General features: G+C 41.6%; 1 protein-coding gene across 1 annotated transcript; it reads right to left on the bottom strand.

Annotated features, from left to right (window-relative positions):
- Positions 1-6838: 6838 nt before the first annotated feature.
- LOC116376357 (protein asteroid homolog 1-like) lies at positions 6839-10905 on the bottom strand. Its single transcript, XM_031836404.1, has 4 exons — positions 9503-10905; positions 9200-9413; positions 8930-9101; positions 6839-8801 (listed from the first exon to the last, which is right to left on the bottom strand). The coding sequence occupies exons 1-4, from the start codon at positions 10802-10804 to the stop codon at positions 8384-8386; spliced, it is 2106 nt and encodes a 701-aa protein (XP_031692264.1). The 5' UTR covers positions 10805-10905; the 3' UTR covers positions 6839-8383.
- Between the last annotated feature and the right edge of the window lie 11647 nt (positions 10906-22552).

Genomic DNA, 22552 nt, shown 5'->3' on the forward strand with positions numbered 1-22552 from the left:
CAGAGTTTCTAAAACCATACTAAACCACCTTTGACATAACCACATTAGTAGGCTGGAAGTGTTTGAAGTATAATAATAAGTTGTCTCAGAGAAAATATATGTTTTAGTGGTTTGCTAGAGCAATTTCCTCGGGTTATCTATATTGCAGTAGGTTTCGTTAGCAAATGATTATAAGGGACACTTGCTAAAGATGCCATAAGTGATTAAATGTGCCAGAGACACCGTTTGTGTTCCTCAGCTAAAGCGTCATTAGGCTACGTCACATTGTTAGGGTTCGTTTTCAATTTGTAGGTTACCAATTAGGGATTCTGTGTTGCAGATATGTGGTAGGGGAGTAGGGGCACGAGGGAACACACTTAATGTGTTGTGAAATCTTTTGTGAATGTATTGTAATGTTTTTTAAATTGTATAACTGCCTTGATTTTTCTGGACCCCAGGAAGACGGGGCTGTAGTGGAGCAGGTTGAGAACTTCAAGTTCCTTGGCATCCACATCACCAACAAACTAACATGGTCCAAGCACACCAAGACAGTCGTGAAGAGGGCACGACAAAACCTATTCCCCCTCAGGAGACTGAAAAGATTTGGCATGTGTCCTCAGATCCTCAAAAGGTCACCTACCGCAAGGCACTACAGAGGGTAGTGCGTACGGCCCAGTACATCACCAGGGCCAAGCTTCCTGCCATCCAGAACCTCTATACCAGGCGGTGTCAGAGGAAGGCCCTAAAAATTGTCAAAGACTCCAGCCACCCTAGTCATAGACTGTTCTCTCTGCTATCACATGGAAAGTGGTACCGGAGCGCCAAGTCTTGGTCCAAGAGGCTTCTAAACAGCTTCTACCCCAAAGCCATAAGACTCCTGAACGTCTAATCAAATGGCTACCCCAGACTATCTGCATTGCCCCCCCGTCTTTTACGCTGCTGCTGTAACAGTATAGCTTCCGTCCCTCTCCTCGCCTCGAACCAGGGACCCTCTGCACACATCACAACTGACATCCACGACGCATCGTTACCCATCGCTCCACAAAAGCTACGGCCCTTGCAGAGCAAGGGGAACAACTACTTCAAGGTCTCCGAGTGAGTGACGTCACCAATTGAAATGCTATTAGCTCGCACCCCGCTAACTAGCTAGCCATTTCACACCGGTTACACTGCTACTCTGTTATTATTTATGCATAGTCGCTTCAATAACTCTCCCTACATGTACATATTACCTGAATTACCTTGACTAACAGGTGCCCCCGCACATTGACTCTGTACTCTACACATTGACTTGCTATTGTTATTTTACTGCTGCTCTTTAATTATTTGTTACTTTAATTTCTTACTTTTTTAGGTATTTTTCTTAACTGCATTGTTGGTTAAGGACTTGTAAGTAAGCATTTCACTGTAAGGTCTACACCTGTTGTATTCGGTGCATGTGACAAATACAATTTGATTTGATTTGAAGAGTAGCTGCTGCCAAATTAGGGGTCTTTTACCAAATAGGGCAATCTTCTGTATGTCACCCCTACCTTGTCACAACACAACTGATTGGCTCAAACACATTAAGAAGGAAAGAAATTCCACAAATTAACTTTTAAGAAGGCACACCTGTTAATTGAAATGCATTCCAGGTGACGACCTCATGAAGCTGTTTGAGAGAATGCCAAGAGTGTGCAAAGCTGTCTTCAAGGCAAAGGGTGTCTCTTAGAAGAATCTAAAATATATTTTGATATGTTTAACACTTTTGGTTACTACATGACTCCATATGTGTTAGTTCATAGTTTTGATGTTTCACTTTAACTATACAATGTAGAAAATAATAAAAATAAGGAAAAACCATTGAATGAGTAGGTGTTCTAAAACTTTTGACCAGTAGTGTCTATATTCCTATAGAAATCCTGTATGAAAGTAATACAAATCTGAGTAATCTGAGCCTGTGTAGGGACCGGATTAGAATGAGTTTTTAAAGAAAAGCAGGTTGTTTTTGTTTAGTATTTTTTGTTGTTGATAGTTTGTATGATATTTTATTTATTTAATTATGCTTGAAGGAAGGACCACGACAAGAAAACCTGCCGATGAAAAGCAGAGAATTGATCATAGATTAATTTGACTATACAAGTTTACACACAATTACAATGGCAAAGTCACAATAATCACAAGAATGGCTTCAGATCAAAGTCTACGTTGAGACCGAATGGCGCAAGGGTCTTTAAATTAAAGATCCAGGCAGCCTCTCGTTTTAACAATAAATTATCAAGGTCATGTTCGATGCCAATATAACGTAGGGACGAAATCGAGTGGCCTACCTCCAAGAAGTGGGCCGCAACTGGATAAGTAAAGTTTTTACACCTAATGGTGCTACGATGCTCTGAGATACGTACTTTTAATTCACGCTTTGTTTTACCCACATAATGTTTTACCACAATGACAAGTTATAAGATAAATAACTGCCAAGTGGAGCACGTAATAACACCTTTTATTGGGATCGATTTCCCTGTTTGTGGGTGTTTGAAGGATCTACATTTATAAGTGCCATTGCATTGAGCACAGCCATTACATTTGTAATTTCCATCCAGTAGGGGCGCAAATAGACGTTGTTCAGGAATATCTTGGGGTGGTAAATCAGAGTTTACCAATTGGTCTCTGAGATTTCTGCCCCGCGAGAATACGAACAAGGGAAGGTCCGAAAACACATTACCGAGACTATCATCGGATTTTAGGATGTGCCAATGTTTGTGAACAAGTCCCTTAATTTGTTCAGAACACTTTGAATAGCGAGTTAGAACGCAAGAATGCGTCTTTTTGCGAGACTGACCATGAAAAAGGTCATTTCTCGTTTTGTTTTGAATTTTCTCAATGACAATATTAATCTGATCATTCTTGTAGCCCCTCTCCTTGAACTTTCTTTGCGTCTCAGCCATATTTCTTGGAAAAGGTGTTGTCAAGCAGCTGTCTATGACACTCATGTACATAAGCTGTCCTATCCATGAGTACAACCGACCCACCCTTATCATTATTATTATCATTTCCATAAATTATGGAAAGATTTGGATCCCTGTTTATTCTTACGGAGAAGTCCAACATCATTTTCCACAAGTCTGCAATATGTCTCGATAGAGTGATTGCGATTGGCTGGAGGTATAAAATAACTCTTGCTTCTAAAAGGAGTCGGAGTATGTGCAGGAGAGCAACCTACTGGTTCAATAGAAGTGTCAGAATTAGGGGAGCTAAAATATTCCCTTAAACGGATGTTTCTAAAAAACTGAAACATGTCTACCTTAACATCAAAATCGTTGCACTGAGTTGTAGGCACAAAAGATAACCCTTTATTAAGCAAAGAGACATGGGCAGGGCTCAATATCCTGCTTGATAAATTAAAGACACTCAGTCCCGTGGGTTCTGGGACCGTTTGAACGGTCTCTGCCTCTGATAGTCGTTTCTTCTTACCCCGTCGGGTGCGACATCTCGTCGATGCGCGTGCCTGCGGCCTCCTCCGCCCTTCCGTCCGTCCAGTCTCTCGTTGAATAAAAAACTACCACTGGAAGCCGATGAGGCGCTGGTTGTAGAGCGTTGATCAGACAAGGGTGGATAGAAGTAAGCGGCATCCCTCCTGCGTCTGTCATGGAGAGGGGGAGCAGGACCTCTTTTGTCAGGGTTTCTCCAGAAGTAGACTTTACCATCGGCCTTGTCTTTTTTGTCTTGGTTGAATTTCGTGATTTTAAGTTATTTTATTTCTGTAGGCAACTTGTCCTGAAGCGCTTGGTTAGTTTTCATCAGTTCATTTTTTTTCTACCTTTATTTTACTAGGCAAGATCATTTAAGAACAAATTCTTATTTTCAATGACGGCCTAGGAACAGTGGGTTAACTGCCTGTTCAGGGGTAGTACGACAGATTTTGTACCTTGTCAGCTCGGGGGTTTGAACTTGCAACCTTCCGGTTACTAGTCCAACGCTCTAACCACTAGGCTACCCTGCCGGCATTGAATATGCCACCATCATTAACAACTGTTTGTAGAGCTGTGCGTTTGTCTTTAATCGTATTATCCATTTCAATAAAATCCTTCTTCAACTGGTCAACAATTAATGTCATTAAATCAATAGAGCATTTGTTCAGGATGGCACACCAGCGCTCACAGTAATCATCTGTGCGCTGTCCCAATGATGGTTCTTTTTGCCACCTGAGTCCCCGTGGAATAATGCCTTGACGCACATAATCACTAAGAGTGACTATATGTAGATGCGTTCTCGTCTGGCGCTTAGATAAATGTAACAGTTCTTTCGAGAGGTCAGACTTACCTCCCGGCATGTCAAAAAGGGACTCCGAAATAATGATCTTATCACGCTCCCTTTGGCTATATTCAAAGTAATCTTGTATGGGTCTATGACCAGTGTCATAATTATCATAATAATTATCATTCGGCATCGTTTAAGATCTTTTTTATCAGTAGGGTGCTGTTTACTGGTTAACAGAACGATCTAGAAGAAAAAGAAACGCACACCTATTAAGACGAGGTGCTGGCTAGCGGAGTAGAAACTTGAAAATAAAAGAGAGCCGCACACTCTAGGAGCTCTAGCCTCACACTCTAGGAGCTCTAGCCTCACACTCTAGGAGCTCTAGCCTCACACTCTAGGAGCTCTAGCCTCACACTCTAGGAGCTCAGATGCAATGCGTAATGATGGAAAAGTACTGGGTAATGGAGATGTACTGCTTTAGTTCTCAGGCTGAGAACTGCTTGCACCTGCGGATAGTCACGCAGCCTCAAGGCCGAGATAGTAGAGTGATAAACCACAGTCTAGACATGTTGTTCTCATTTTAGATACTTTTTTTATCTAATCCAATGCAACAATGATAAATCTTCTTAGGGATAGGCCCCTTTTTTCTCCACTTCCTGTCTGAATGACGTGCCCAAAGTAAACTGCCTGGAGCTCAGGCCCTGAAGCCAGGATATGCATATAATTGGTACCATTGGAAAGAAAACACTCTGAAGTTTGTAGATGTAATGTAGGAGAATATAACACAATAGATATGGTAGGAGAAAATCCAAAGACAAACCAACCAAAATGTATTTTTGAGAGAGTACATCCTCTTAGAAATGCAAGAGAAAGGTCATATTGTAAAATAGCTCCCTGGATGCAATTCCTATGGCTTCCACGGGGTGTCAGCAGTCTATGTTCAAGGTTTCAGGCTTGTAACATAAAAAACAAATAAGAAATAACCGTTTTTGTAAGAAGACACAGTCTGGGAAACCTGTGTTTCTGTGCGCCATGACGAAGTTGCGCACCTGCTAAAATCGGTTTCCTATTGAACATACTTATTTTCCTAATTAAATATTATAGTTTGATTACATTTTAGGGTGTCTGAGGAGTAAATAAAAACATATTTTGACTTGTTTAACCAAAGTTTAGGGGTAGATTTTCGGATTCTTTCTCTGCAAGTTGAACGAGTGGATTACTCAAATTGATGGCGCCAACTAAACATACTTTTTGGGATATAAAAAAGCTGGGACCCTTTGGAAGACAAATCAGAGGAAGATTTTCAAAAAGTAAGTGAACATTTCATCTTTATATGTGAATGTATGAAATCTGTGCCGGTGGGAAAATATTTTGATGTGGGGCGCAACCTCAAACAATAATCACTTTAATAGCTACTGTAAATCGGACAGTGCAGTTGCGTTTCCCTGCATTAAAGTCTCCGGCCACTAGGAGCGCCGCTTCTGGATGAGAATTTTCCTGTTTGCTTATGGCCGTATACAGCTCATTGAGTGTGGTCTTAGTGCCAGCATCAGTTTGTGGTGGTGAATAGACAGCTAGGAAGAATATAGATTAAAACTATCTTGGTAAATAGCAACTTATATATACAGTATACAATATACAACTTATCTGGAGATACTCTACCTCAGGCGAGAAAACCTGGAGACTTCCTCAGATTTTGTGCAACAGCTATTGTTTACAAAAAATACATAGACTGCCACCCCTTGTCTTTCTAGAGGCTGCTGTTCTATCCTGCCGAATAAGCGTAAAACCAGCCAGCTGTATTTTCTTCATGTCGTCGTTCAGCCACGACTCAGTGAAACATAAGATATTACAGTTGTTAATGCCCCGTTGGTAGGATATACATGATCGTAGTTCTTCTATTTTAATATCCAGCTACAGCTAAAGCAGGCAGTACATGCGGATCCTAAAAACTAAAGTATGAACATCTAGATCCAAAATCCATCTTTGATCTCTCATTGTATGCAAAACACATGTCATGACAATGATCTTGGCATGCCAACTCCTTCATCTCCTCCTTGAGGATAATTTCATAGTTTCAATTTATTTAAACATGAACACAAATGATCACAGATTATGATCTGTGATCTTTTTTTCCGTGAGGATCATTGTTGAAGACATCATGTGTAGAGAGAGATGTATGCCGACTGTATGACACATGGAACCAGGACAATGGATATAATGAGGAGTTTTGCTATAAACCCAATATGACAGTCTATCTTCAACCCTGTAGAATTACCATTACTCTTTAAAAAGGCAAAACAGCATAGCCAATTGAATCAAGAGGAAGTACAATCCAACCAGTAACTATGACTGTATGCTGATAAGAAGTGATCCTATTAGATGTGATGAGGAACATAAAAGTTTTACATACAGTGTATAAAAGTTATCTGATAAGAAATCGGACAATGATTAACCATTATCTAATGAAGAAAGGACATTGCTTGTTAGTACGGTACCAATAGTATGCTCCATATTCTCACCTAAAAATTAACTAAACCAGGAAACACTATGGACAATAAATCGGCTACATTTTGTGTAAAATAACCGTTTCTATAGAACAATATTAGGAACTGGAACAGAATGACTGATGATACATTTATTACACATTTCTCGGGACACATCAGTGATGTTTTCAGTGACAAAAACTAAATAATAACAAATGAGTATCCTTGATAATAACATCCCCAAAATAAATCATCTGATAAACAAAACAAAAAACATGTGACAAGAATATCGGCCTATAAAACAATTAAACTGTGGTTCAGCTTGTTTTGTTCATACTGCATTGAACTGCCAGTAGCCAACCATTTTCATTGGTAAAGCAGTCAAACCAAAACGATTAGTCTAAAACCATTCAAACATTACTCAGTCATCACTACAAACATTACTCAGTCATCACTACAAACATTACTCAGTCATCAGTACAAACATTACTCATTCATCACTACAAACATTACTCAGTCATCACTACAAACATTACTCAGTCATCAGTACAAGCATTACTCAGTCATCACTACAAACATTACTCAGTCATCAGTACAAACATTACTCAGTCATCAGTACAAACATTACTCAGTCATCAGTAAAAACATTACTCAGTCATCAGTACAAACATTACTCAGTCATCAGTACAAACGGTGACAGTCGGCTTAAACAGCACAATCATTTGAAGTGATCATTTTGTGCATCATTCTTACAAGCATACAAAGCTTTGTCATTACATTACATTGTATCTAGGCTTACATGGCACCTAAATCATCTGTTTAAAAACACAGATTAGCAAGAGACACTATGCTGGCTGATTCTTGAATTTGATAGGCTTATGGCTGATAATGCACAGTGGAATGTACTGCTGTCCATTGGGATGGCATCCGATGTGTACCGAGGGTTATAGCTACAGCAAATGAGCCATTTCAGCATGAAGCCTTGTTGAGAATGATAACTGGAATACTCATTACCATAGTAACCATACACCAATGTATTATTATTATTACTTGAAAGAGGAGTATCCCATAGCCAGATAGCATTAGCTATAAATTATCGTTCAGTTTGCTCTCTAAGACGAGGTTCTACTTCTCGTTCTTGGTACTTCCTATTACCAAAACATTACCTCATCCAATGGCATATATCAATTGTCAAATCTAGATACTCCCATCTCAAATACAACCCACCCCTGGATAAGCTCCATGAGAGGAGTGAGCCTCTAGGTCATATACTATGAAAGACAAGTTTCAACATCAGAGGGGACATACAATGGTTCCAGACACTGCCATACTCCTCCCCCCAATGGGAAAAGGAGGGAATGACTGGAGTACAGACATAGTGGAGCCCTTCACATGGTTTAACAGATATATTCATCATGAAGACAATGTTCAACCCTGACTTCTCCCTTTCTGATATTCTGCCTATTACCAGACATGTAAAAGACAAGCCTGACCTCTCCCCTCTCTGGGCCCCAAGTGACTTTTCCTGAGAGAAGCATATTATGAGAAAAAATAAAACATCTTATTTATCAATGTTACCTAACTAATTCTGATTCAGCTACGACAGTACACATAAGAACAATAAAAATATTAAAGAGTTGAGCAGAACGTCTCTATCTAAACAGTTATATAATGGTCCCTCCCTATTCCCAGCCGATCCGCCCCTGCTTCCGGGAGAATTCTGGATTCCTAGATCGGTTGAATCTGTCCTTGCTCTTGTGCCTGGTCCGCACTGAGACCAAAGTCCAACCCATATCATCCTCTGGCTTGGACTTGTTCCCACCTCCAGCACCATCATCATCATCATATTCCAGAGCCAGAATGTGTAGACTGGCCGTCAGATTGTCCAGTGGCTGTGTCAAGGATGGAGGTGTGGCCCTCTGCAGCCCAGACACAAATGGGATGACAGCTGCCTCATGAGAATCATGGGAGTTGAGTATGGCTCCCAGCATGGCCCTATACAGCTGTCCAGAGCCAAGGTCTCCCATCAGGAGAGAATCCGGGGTTAACCCCCCTCTCAGTTTGGTCACAAGCTGGTGCACCAGAGTGCCCTTGTACAGCCTAGACGCCACCCAGGAAACAAAAGATGGTTGATTTAGCTCTGTTTCTGATGGGATAAAATACAATGTGAATGAATCCCACTGCTATAACTTTAGGGGCAAGGGTTGATTTAGGAAGGGACACCTTACCAGGCACACTGAGGCTCGGCTAGAGGGAAGCACAGCAGTTGGTTGAGGTGAAGGCTTTCTTTCAGGCAGCACTGCCACTGGCTGTAGGCGTGGGCCACACCCAGGTCTAGGCTCCTTCTACCTCTCTGAATCAGCCCTCTCAGCCTCTCCAACACTGGTCCCTCCATAAACCCTGTTACACAAAAGGAGGAGTCAGTGACTGCACTTCACACACTTCAATATTTATCAATTCTAAATGGTGTGTTTTCTCGTAAATGCTCTGGGCCATACCTCTTTGGCTCTTCCTCTGTCTGCAGAGCTCTCCGTACACCAATCCTAGTAGCAGGGCCTGCAGGACAGGGAGTTCTGGAGGGGGATGGGCGTGCCTCAGCCAGTAGCAGGTGACAGCCACAGGAAGATGCAGATGAGGTGGGACACCACTCAAAGTGGACTGGGACACACCAAGTGTCTCCAAAAACACCTTAAGCTGCACTGACCTTGGAGCCTAAGGAACAGAGCAAGATAATCAATTTGAGAATCAACAGTAGTATGTTTCAATATACTGTATACTATATCATACACATGTATACATACCTGATGCAGAGTGTCTAGCTGCATCTGTTCTGCAGCACTGGGCAAGATGGCTTCAACCATGCTGCTGGTCAGGTTCTTGCCTTCCCTATAATACTCCTCCACGTCATCCACTGGGGGTCTCTGACTGCTGTGGTCTGCTCTCCTCCCACTCAGCAGCAGCCCGTAGAGTACCTGTCGTATGGACCGTGAGGTGTTGTTCCCACATGGCAAGCGGGGATCTTCGACCTGGGCACCCTGCATCATCCTTCCCAGCAGCAGCACGTCTACCATGCAGGAGGGAAGTCTACCTTCCATCAACGGCAGCAGGGTCCAGTCTGGAAGGACCCTCAGAGGCTCTGGGAGACGGCCGGGCCCTGGTCCCACTCCATCGTTGAAGAACCACTCCAGGCAACTAGGGGGAAGATGGTACTCTTCTATGCCCAGGGAGAGGCCCTGGAGGGCAGCACCTGTTTTCTGTCTGTTGTTACTATGACTGATGAGCCTGAGCACAGAGTCCAAGGCATCCTTCTGCCCATGGAAGTGGGTCAGCCAATTCAGCAAGCCGTTGAAGCGGGCAAACCTTCCTTTCATTGATGAGTATTCTTCCCACCTGAGGGAAACACCCATGTTATGCAACTTGATGTAGTCGTTTCCTGCCACAGAGGCAAAGACCGGGAGAACCTTTCTGTTGATGTTGAAGTGTCTGCAGAAGCTTGTTGTGGTGTACTGCTTGCAGGGAATGTATCTTATAGAGCTCCCGCGTTGCATAGATACTTTCTGCCAGTGAAAATGGGAGATAGGCAGAAATCCTGCCTGGATGTCAAAGATATAAAAGTCACTGTCATTGGACAGCACTGGACAGTTCCAACTTCGAGCCAGGGAGGCTATATCTTGGTCTGCCTCACAAATGCACTGTGCATACGGCACATTCAGGCTGATGAGGATCTGTTTGAAGACATATTTGATGAGGGTTGGTAATATACCACCTCTCCCCTGAAGCCCCATGGACAAGTCGTTGGCAGTGTTGATCCTTGATTGAGCTCGTTCTTTGAGAGTTTCAAACTTTTTGTCGGTGTAGTCGGAGCCCCCATCTACAATCACAAAGGGGTCAATGTCGCAGTCTCTCAGAGCCTTAAAGAACTTGCAGACCTGGTCCTCAAAAACATCATAATCCCCTCCATGACTCTGATCCAAACCTGAGTCAAAATAAAGCAAGTTGAACAGATTACTACCATCTATGATCAACTTGCTGTTTCTGAGGTGAACATCTTTTAAAATGTTTCCATTCTCCTCCATAAAGCTGGTCAATCCCTGGACGCCCATGGTGTGCTCTGTCTGGGATGTGATGTCTTTCTTAGTGAAGAGTTTCAGCAGTAATGGGACTGACTGAGTGAGGCTAGTATTATTACAATGTATGAGTTTATCTTTCCTTAAGTTTCACTTTCCTTACCTCATATCTGTCACTCCCATATTGTATCTTGTCACAGAAGGTATGTAATAGTTCATGGGACATTATATGACAGTAATAAGGGTGGAAATGTGTTTTAGATGTTTTTTTATATCATAGTGAAATTATAGTGAAATTATGTTCAGCATTTATCTTATGCATTCGAATCTGTGCTTAATTTGAGCCTCTCATGGCATGAAAAATAATTGTCAATGTTTGTCAAATTTGAGTAATAACAGCGATCAGAGATAAATCAAGTTGACTTCTTGTCAATTCTCTTGCCCCCACAAAAACATAATAATGTGAAAATGCAGATTTTCATCCAGAGCCTGTCTTTCTTTTGAGAATTGATTCGGGCGGGTTGGGGAAGGACTAGGTTTGGGCAACATTGTATGTTTTGTAGCCTACATTACATTTATAGGGTTTAAGTGTTTTTTAGTATAATAATAATAAGGAAATATTTCCAAGTGTTGTTTTTTATGTTTAAGATAAATGGTTTTGTATGGTTTTATGTTGTATAATGTTTTTTAGTTGTATGGTTTGATAAAGCAATTTCCTCGGGGCTAAATAACATCCGTTGGGTTTTCTTCATGTGAAGTTTATCAGCTTATCTAGGTTTCTTTTTTTCTTTTTTTTACATTTTAAATGTTTTTAATTTGTAATTATTATTATTTTTTTAGCATCTCTCTTTTTAAAAAAATTTTCAAACGTATTTTTATTTTTATTTCAAATCAATATATAAAGCACATGAGGGAATACAAGCATACATAGATTACAAACAATAGGCAATCGCGCTAGGAGGTACAATATCACATTACAATTACACAAGGACCTTAAGGGACATGCATATACTTACAATTCTAACAGCTTTTTTGTTAGTAGAGCATTTAACCGTCTTAAAATACAGTTCAATTTCTTTTTGTAGGGTACGAAAATGTGGTTTTCTGTTTGTAAATTTACATTTGTGTATATGAAATTTGGCCAAAAGAATAATGAAATTAATTACATAAAAATGATTCCGCTTATTTCTATTGTATGTAAAGAATCCAAACAGTACATCTCTCCACAATAGTGTAAAATCTTCATAAATGTGTTCAATTATAAACCTACTGATGTCTTGCCACAGTTTTCTTACATGCATACAATGCCAAAAAAGATGCACAACTGTTTCTGGGTGGTCATTACAAAAGGAGCAATTTGAGTTGATGTTTTCCTTAAACTTCTTCATATAGTGGTTGGCAGGATAATATTTATGAATAATTTTAAAGGAAATTTCCTTAATTTTGTTAACAAGTAGGTATGTTTGTGGCAACATCCAAACCTTTTTCCAACAGATATTATCAATAAATCCATTCCAATAAGGCATGACATAAGGTATAGATACAACATCCTGCTGAAACAAGGATCGTATCGCTCTGTTGTTGAATGGATCATGCTTACACTTATCTAGGTTTCGTTTAGCCTGTTTGACTCGCGACCCACGTGACTACACAACGACCTATGAAGAGATGCCACGTTCATATGCAAATCAGTACTAGGATACTCGGAAATGTCCGACTTGTTAACTGGTTGAGAGCGGCACATGTATACGTACAACCAAGTCTGAAATTTCCGAGTTTCCAAGTTCTGACTAGCTCCTGAACGCGGCATGAGACACAGAGTTTCAAAAACCAGAACGTTTTCCTAAATTGCAACAAAAAAAAACATCTAAACACATTCCCATGACTGTCATATAAGGTCCAATGAGCTAGTCTATGCCTACTGTGACCAGAGACAATATGGGAGTGTCTGAGATGAGGTATGGAAAGTGAAACTTAAGGAAAGGGATAGCCTCATTTAGCCAGTCCCATGACTGCTGAAACTCTTCACTAGGAAAGACATCACATCCTAGACAGAGCACACCATGGGTGTCCAGGGATTTCCCAGTGCTGCAGAACAGATGCAGCTAGACACCCTGCATCAGGTATGTATACATGTGTATGATATATTATACAATATATTCAAACATACTACTGTTGATTCTCATTCTCTTGCTGTGTTCCTTAGGCTCCAAGGTCAGTGCAGCTTAAGGTATTTTTGGAGACACTTGGTGTGTCCCAGTCCACTTTGAGCGGTGTCCCGCCTCATCTGCGTCTTCCTGTTTAGATATAGAGACGTTCTGCTCAACTCTTTAATGTTTTTATTGTTCTTATATGTACCTTTTATGACTTCATTTACATTTGTATTTAGAATTAACTAGCATTAACTATAAAATAAGTTTATGAAAGATAGATGTATATTTTATAAATGTTTAAAGACATTAAAGTTTGTAATATATATGTAATATATATAATATAAGTTTATAATATAATATAAAAAAATATATATATAAAAACGTTTGACTGTTTAATGTGTTTTTATTTCTTTGCTCTCTACTGTAAAGCGTATTTTGGTCTTTGAAAATAGCTCTATAAATCCCAATTATTGTTACGATTATATTACTACTGCTCCTGAAATATTTTATCATCATTTTATCATCAAAATGAAAAATAACATTTTAACCAGCTGTTCTTGAGAATGATTGGGTATACACACTTAAGTCTATCACTGCTTTGGCAGTATATTTTATATGGAAATCTTAAACTGAACAAATGTTTTACCTCAATCTGAGCAAAAATGTGTTACGTCAGTGACGCTGAAAACGTGTGACACTCAAACCCTTCCCCAGTTAGCAGACACTTAAAAATAATTACAAAAATGTAAATGCACTGTACCAGTCAAAGATTTGGACACACCTACTCATTCAAGGGTTTTTATTTATTTTTTACTATTTTCTACATTGTAGAATAATTGTGAAGACATCAAAACTATGAAATAACACATATGGAACCATGTAGTAACCCAAAAAATGGTTAAACAAATGACTTTGCCTTGATGACAGCTTTGTACACTCTTGGCATTCCTGTCTCTCTTGACTAAGAGTTGAGGAAACACTGACTTCTTGTTTTTATAAGAAACATTAATGTGTTGTAAATTCCAAATTGTTTGCATAGTCAACTTACACACAGCACTGACACACACACACTAACCCCACCAGACATGCCACCAGCAACCCTTCATGGCACAATGCCTCTCCCCCATGTGACCTACTTATTGTGTGTATGTACTGTACTGACGTGTGTAACGCGCACACACACTGTTAATGTTTTTAAATGTACTGACGTGTGTAATGCGCGTGCACACACACTGTTAATGTTTTTAAATGTACTGACGTGTGTAATACGCACACACACACACTATGTTTGGGGCGGCAGGGTAGCCTAGTGGTTAGAGCGTTGGAAGGTTGCGAGTTCAAACCCCCGAGCTGACAAGGTACAAATCTGTCGTTCTGCCCCTGAACAGGCAGTTAACCCACTGTTCCTAGGCCGTCATTGAAAATAAGAATGTGTTCTTAACTGACTTGCCTAGTTAAATAAAGGTAAAAAATAAATAAAAAATGTTAATGTTTTAAATGTACTGACGTGTGTAATGCACGCACACACACTATGTTAATGTTTTAAATGTACTGACGTGTGTAATGCACACACATACACTATGTTAATGTTTTTAAATGTACTGACGTTTGTAATGCGCACACACACACACACTGTTGTTTTAAATGTACTGACGTGTGTAATGCGCACACACACTATGTTAATGTTTTAAATGTATGTAAATTGTAAAGTATTTGGTCTGTAATGTCTTTTTTGTTGTGTCAGACCCCTGTAAGGCTAGTTGTCACCATTGACATCGGCTAATGGGGATCCTAATAAATAACATTTTTTATTTTATATTAATCATTAGTCCCTGCAATGATCGTCTCATGTACTCCGTCCATTGATCTAAATAAAATATGAACACTGACGATTATTTACCATTGATGAGAACCACATGTATTTATGGATAATAATTTGGGTTAGAAATGTCCTCTTGATTCTTGCTGGTCACCTGTAAAATATGAAATGTGTATTTGAGTTTGGTGTCAACATATGGTTTAGTGCCGAAACCTACCATTGTGCTTCTCTCTGTAAAATGTTACTCTTTCTTTAATCATGTATGAAATGGTCAGAAGTTATCTCTATAATGTGATCATGTGTCACGTTTCTTCAAAATCGAACCCAGAAGCAGACCAGGACAAGGAGAGTAGGAAGAAGGTGAGTATTTATTTACAAGTGAATGTGAGTGGGTAGATACATCCAGGTGGCGTAGCGGGCAGCGGTGTTGATGGGAGTAAATAGGTGGATCCAATGGGGAAGCGGAATCCTCCGACGACCAGGCGGGAATGGGGTAAATGATCCGGGTGAGTAACTGAAGACAGAACAAACGGAGGTAAGTTGAAGGCAAGCAAGACGTACAAAACAAATTCTATCCAACTTGAGGCTGATACTATGGCACAACATACTGTTCATGGCTAACGATCCGGCAGGGAATGGTTGTCAGGTCCGGGCTTATGAAGAGGAGAGATGATGATCAGGACCAGGTGTGCAGATAGCTGATGGGATACAGGTGCGGGTAATCAGAACTCCCAACTGGCTACATTGCCCGGCAACCAGACAGGGTGCGTTCCAGGACGCCGGAAAAAAAACACTCCAGGACAGAACACTGGCAAAAAACAGACTCAGGAAACGGGATTCGTGACATCATGTTTAGCAATTGAAATGTTAAGGTGAATCTTCAGATATGTAAATGATTCCCTTCTATTCCTCGTTTATTGATGAGGGTTCTGTTCATTTCCTGTTCAGAGAATTGACAGGCAAATGGGGCACTTTGGAACGCATGGTTTTTCATTGATGGGTAATGGAGTAGTAGCTTATCCATGAGGATGTACATGTTTTCATCCCATATTGTATTTATGCTTAAAGGGACATTTGAAAAATGTATTGTATGTATATTGGTCATCTCCAGCACCACTCCAACATCAACATATGTGAAAATGGCACTTTGTTACAGTTGAAGTCGGAAGTTTACTTCAACTTCAACCTCCGACTTCAACTGTAGATTCCTCTAGACTTTTGATAAAATCATGCAGGGCTTGACATTAACCTGTTTATCCACTTGTCCTTCAGACAAGGAGATGACTGAAAATGTTGTGTTGTTTGATGCAAGAAACCACTTTAGGAAACCAAATGAATTATTAATCCTATACCATTACTACAGAGAATCAGACACATTATGCTACCCTCTGCCTATTGGCTACTTATCTTATTGAAGCCTGTCTCAAAATACAACACTGCCCCTTTAAGACATAAAAAAGCTCTTTACCTGAATTGCTTTTGTAAAACTGACCCACTGGGAATGTGATGAAAGAAATAAAAGCTTAAATAAATCATTCTCTCTACTATTCTGACATTTCAAAATCTTAAAATAAAGTGGTGATTCTAACTGACCTAAGACAGGGAGTTTTGACTAGGCAGGAATTCAGGAATTGTGATACACAATAATAGAGAATAATAGTAGAGAGAATGATTTATTTAAGCTTTTATTTCTTTCATCACATTCCCAGTGGGTCAGTTTTACAAAAGCAATTCAGGTAAAGAGCTTTTTTATGTCTTAAAGGGGCAGTGTTGTATTTTGAGACAGGCTTCAATAAGATAAGTAGCCAATAGGCAGAGGGTAGCATAATGTGTCTGATTCTCTGTAGTAATGGTATAGGATTAATAATTCATTTGGTTTCCTAAAGTGGTTTCTTGCATCAAACAACACAACATTTTCAGTCATCTCCTTGTCTGAAGGACAAGTGGATAAACAGGTTAATGTCAAGCCCTGCATGATTTTATCAAAAGTCTAGAGGAATCTACAGTTGAAGTCGGAGGTTTACATACACCTTAGCCAACTACATTTAAACTCAGTTTTTCACCATTCCTGACATTTAATCCAAGTAAAAATTACCTGTTTTAGGTCAGTTAGGATCACCACCTTATTTTAAGAATGTGAAATGTCAGAATAATAGTACAGAGAATGATTTATTTAAGCTTTTATTTCTTTCATCACATTCCCAGTGGGTCAGTTTACATACACTCAATTAATATTTGATAGCATTGCCTTTAAATTGTTTAACATGGGTCAGATGTTTTGTGTAGCTTTCCACAAGCTTCCCACAATAAGTTGGGTGAATTTTGGCCCATTCCTCCTGACAGAGCTGGTGTAACTGAGTCAGGTTTGTCAGCCTCCTTGCTCGCACTTGCTTTTTCAGTTCTGCCCACAAATGTTCTATAGGATTGAGGTCAGGGCTTTGTGATGGCCACTCCAATACCTTGACTTTGTTGTCCTTAAGCCATTTTGCCACAACTTTGGAAGTACGCTTGGTGTCATTGTCCATTTGGAAGACCCATTTGCGATGGGATTTAACTTCCTGACTGATGTCTTGAGATGTTGCTTCAATATATCCACATAAATTTCCTCCTCATGATGCCATCTATTTTTGTGAAGTGCACCAATCCCTCCTGCAGCAAAGCACCCCCACAACATGATGCTGCTACCCCTGTGCTTCACGGCTGGGATGGTGTTCTTCAGCTTGCAAGCTTCCCCATTTTTCCTCCAAACATAACAATGGTCATTATGGCCAAACAGTTCTATTTTCGTTTCATCAGACCAGCGGACATTTCTCCAAAAAGTACGATCTTTGTCCCTATGTGCTGTTGCAAACCGTAATCTGGCTTTTTTATGGTGGTTTTGGAGCAGTCGCTTCTTCCTTGCTGAGCGGCCTTTCAGGTTATGTCGATATAGGACTCGTTTTACTGTGGATATAGATACTTTTGTACCTGTTTCCTCCAGCATCTTCACAAGGTCCTTTGCTGTTGTTCTGGGATTGATTTGCACTTTTCGCACCAAAGTACATTCATCTCTAGGAGACAGAACGCGTCTCCTTCCTGAGCGGTATGACGGCTGCGTGGTCCCATGGTGTTTATACTTGCGTACTATTGTACTACGTGGTGCCTTCAGGCATTTGGAAATTGCTTCCAAGGATGAACCAGACTTGTGGAGGTCTACAATTGTTTTTCAGAGGTCTTGGCTGATTTCTTTTGATTTTCCCATGATGTCAAGCAAAGAGGCACTGAGTTTGAAGGTAAGCCTTGAAATACATCCACAGGTACACCTCCAATTAACTCAAATTATGTCAATTAGCCTATCAGAAGCTTCTAAAGCCATGACATCATTTTCTGGAATTTTCCAAGCTGTTTAAAGGCACAGTCAGTTTTATGCAATAGAATAGGCTTCTATTAGTACTCTCTCATCTGTGTCTGTGTGAACCTGAGGCTCAACACTGACAATTGATTTATGAATGGTTTGGTGACAAAACCTAAAGCATGCATTACATAGAATGAGTTGGTGTTTGTGTTCTGTAAGGTACCAGGGAGAGATGGCTCAGGTATAGATAATGATGAGAGGAACATTGTCCTAGGGGCCAAACTCTGGTTTCCCAGCGATCCGTCCAGGACCAAAAGCTGCATCCCTGTGACTTCATGTCCCTTCGTCTCAACTCTGCAGAGAGGACCTATGACGTTGGGAACCGGGAACTCCTTATGGGTAATATGGCTCTGGAAGAGTGGAGACACTGGCTGGAAGGGGTGGAACATCAATTTTTGGTATGGACTGACTAGAATAATTTAGAATACCTCCGCACTGCCAAGCGCCTTAACTCCAGGCAAGCCCGTTGGGCCCTGTTATTTACCAGGTTCAATTTCACCATCTCCTACCGCCCAGGGATCAAAAATGTGAAGCCGGACTCCCTTTCCCGCCTGTACAGTTCCTCTGCCACACCCTCTGAATCAGAGACCATCCTCCCTGCTTCATGTTTGGCGAGGGGGGGGCCCGGCTAACCGGATGTTCGTTCCTGATTCGGCCCAGCCTCAAGTCTTGGAAAGGGCTCACTCCTCCAGGCTTACCTGTCATCCTGGTGCTCGCCGTACCCTGGCTTCCTCCGACAACACTTCTGGTGGCCCACCATGGCGTCTGATGTCTCAGCCTTTGTCGCTGCTCAAAGTAAGACTCGGCGGCAAGCTCCATCTGTCCTCCTTCAGCCACTGCCTGTTCCTCATCCCTCCTGGTCCCTCATCGCCCCTGGTCCCTCATCGCCCCTGGTCCCTCATCGCCCCTGGTCCCTCATCGCCCCTGGTCCCTCATCGCCCCTGGTCCCTCATCGCCCCTGGTCCCTCATCGCCCCTGGTCCCTCATCGCCCCTGGTCCCTCATCGCCCCTGGTCCCTCATCGACCCTGGTCCCTCATCGACCCTGGTCCCTCATCGACCCTGGTCCCTCATCGACCCTGGTTCCTCATCGCCCCTGGTCCCTCATCGACCCTGGTTCCTCATCACCCCTGGTCCCTCATCACCCCTGGTTCCATATTTCCCTGTATTATGTCACTGGGCTTCCTCCATCAGATGGGAACACCACCATCCTGACGGTGATTGACAGGTTCTCCAAGGCTGCCCATTTCATCCCTCTTCCTAAGTTACCTTTAGCCAAGGAGACGGCCCAGCTCATGGTGCAGCACGTCTTCCGAATCCATGGACTCCCGGTCGACATTGTCTCGGATCGGGGTCCTCAGTTTTCGTCTCAATTTTAGGGCGTTCTGCACCCTTATTGGGTAGTCGGCCAGCCTGTCCTCCGGGTTTCATCCCCAATCCAACAGCCAGCCGGAGCGAGCCAATCAAGACGGCACTCCGGTGTCTCGTTGCCAGTAAAACCCCACCACCTGGAGTCAGAAACTGGTCTGGGTGGAATATGCCAGGAACACTCTCCCCTGCTCGGCCACTGGACTCTCCCCCTTCCAAATCTTCCATGGGGTATCAGTCTCCGCTCTTCCCAGAGAAAGAAGTTGAGGTCAACATACCTTCAAGCCCAGATGTTCGTCCACCGCTGTCGGCGTACCTGGAAAAGAACTCGGGCGGCTCTTCTCAAAACCCCCTCCAGGTATTGTCGACAAGCAGATCACCACCGGACTCCGGCTCCCCGCTATCCTATCGGGCAGAGGGTATGGTTGTCCACTCGGGACCTGCCCCTCCGGGTGGAATCCCGCAAAATTTCCCCCCATTTCATTGGTCCTTTCCCCATTTCTAGAGTCCTTAGTCCCACTGCTGTCCCCCTGCTGTTGCCCCGTACCCTCTGTGTTCACCCTACTTTTCATGTGTTCAGGATTAAGCCCTTGTCTCACAGTCCTCAGTCTTCTATTTCTAGGCCATCCCTCCCCCCCCGCTGGCCAGCCAGTGTACACGGTGAGAGGGTTCGACCACAGGGCAGGGGATTCCAGTACCTGGTTAAGTGGGAGGGTTATGGTCCGGAGGAGAGGTGCTGGGTTCCCACTAAAGACATCCTGGAACCGGCCCTCAATTTTCACCGGTGACACCCCGGTCAGCCAGGTATGCGCCCAGGTAGGATACCAGGTGCTTCCCTAGAGGGGGGGTACTGTCACGCCCTGATCTGTTTCACCTGTTTTTGTGATTGTCTCCACCCACCTCAGGTGTGACCTGTTTTCCTCATTAGTCCCTGAATACTTATTCCCTTGTTTCCTGTTTGTCTGTTGTCAGTTTGTCTTGTATTGTCAAGTCAACCAGCGTGGTTTTTCCGTGCTCCTGTTTTTCCTTTTCTCTGTTTTTGCTAGTCCTCTCAGATTTGACCCTTGCCTGCCTCTACTGGGAACCCGCCTGCCTGACCATACTTTATGCCTTGTCTTGAGCCTGCCTGCCACCCTGAACCTCCTGTACTCTGACCTTGTCATGATCTTTTGCTTGTCCACGACCATTCTCTTGCCTGCCCCTTGGATACTAATAAATATTCGGAGACTCGAACCATCTGCCTCCCGTGTCTGCATCTGGGTCTCGCCCTGTGCCCTTATACTTTGCTATTTTTAGCAATGACCTGCGACTGTCATTAAACAAAGCATGTGTGTCCATTTATGCTGATGATTCAACCAAAACTGAACTAGCTGTTATTGGCAGAGAGGTTTAGAACTCCTTCTTATTCGTCTATTAAATAATTTACCATCTGGTGATGTCACCTGATCCCACCAAAACAGGCTGAAATTCCAGACGGTCTATTCAAACACTAAAAGTGTGAGGATGTTGGTGAATGGAAAAATGCAGTCAGGCTCAGGACACAGATATGAGTAATAGTCCAAAATGTACTCAAAATAAGTAAAGTTCCAACAAGGAACAAACACAATAATCCAGATCACTAACAACACGAACCCACATGACAAACAATAACACACAAAACAGAGAGGGAAGTCAAAGGGTTAAATAAGGAACATAATTAATGGAATGTAAACCAGGTGTGTATGATCAAGACAAAACAAAACGAAAATCAAACATGGATCGGTGGTGTCTAGAAAGCCGGTGACGTCGACCGCCGAACGAACAAGGAGAGGTACCAACTTCGGCCGAAGTTGTGACAAAAAGAGCATTATCATAATTTTCCAAATTTCACAGTATTAATTCCAACCTGGAACATATACAAAACACAGGGAAATCTAGTTTTTGACTGAACTGGGTATTTAATAGAGCCAAAGTCTCATGGGGCTTGTCCCGTATGACGATTTAGAAAGTATTTTAGTGTCTCTGGGTGGGAATGTGAACTGTTGCTCTCTCTTGTCTCTGTGCTGAGCTCTTTTAGGCTGTTCTGTAGCACTAGCCCCAAGTCAAATTCTGCTGCCTTACCACAGGTCATTATAGCAGGATTGGGGCCAAATACATTTAAATTCAGTCAATTCAGGAAGTAAATTCCAATTCACAATGTTATTCTCATTGAAAAGTATTGAGAACATTGTTAATTGGAATTGGAATTTCAGTTTACTTCCTGGATTGCCTGAATTGAAATAAAATTGAGCCCAACCCTGATGTATAGTGTACGTAAACATTACAGGATCACACTTAACTTACCTGCTGTCAGAGTGGCACCTGTTGATCTGAGAATCTTAAGAAAAAATATGTAATATAGTTCATATTAAATTGATTATATTGCCACTTATGTGTCTTTCCACTTTAAATGTAGTGGTCCAAAATGACAATGAGATACAGAGTACGTTTGTCCTATAACTTTAAATGTAGTGGTCCAAAATGACAATGAGATACAGAGTACGTTTGTCCTATAACTTTAAATGTAGTGGTCCAAAATGACAATGAGATACAGAGTACGTTTGTCCTATAACTTTAAATGTAGTGGTCCAAAATGACAATGAGATACAGAGTACGTTTGTCCTATAACTTTAAATGTAGTGGTCCAAAATGACAATGAGGTACAGAGTACGTTTGTCCTATAACTTTAAATGTAGTGGTCCAAAATGACAATGAGATACAGAGTACGTTTGTCCTATAACTTTAAATGTAGTGGTCCAAAATGACAATGAGATACAGAGTACGTATGTCCTATAACTTTAAATGTAGTGGTCCAAAATGACAATGAGATACAGAGTACGTTTGTCCTATAACTTTAAATGTAGTGGTCCAAAATGACAATGAGATACAGAGTACGTTTGTCCTATAACTTTAAATGTAGTGGTCCAAAATGACAATGAGATACAGAGTACGTTTGTCCTATAACTTTAAATGTAGTGGTCCAAAATGACAACGTTTGTCCTATAACTTTAAATGTAGTGGTCCAAAATGACAA

The sequence above is a fragment of the Oncorhynchus kisutch genome, linkage group LG2 (genome assembly GCF_002021735.2).
Source record: "Oncorhynchus kisutch isolate 150728-3 linkage group LG2, Okis_V2, whole genome shotgun sequence".
In the NCBI taxonomy this organism is placed as follows: domain Eukaryota; kingdom Metazoa; phylum Chordata; class Actinopteri; order Salmoniformes; family Salmonidae; genus Oncorhynchus; species Oncorhynchus kisutch.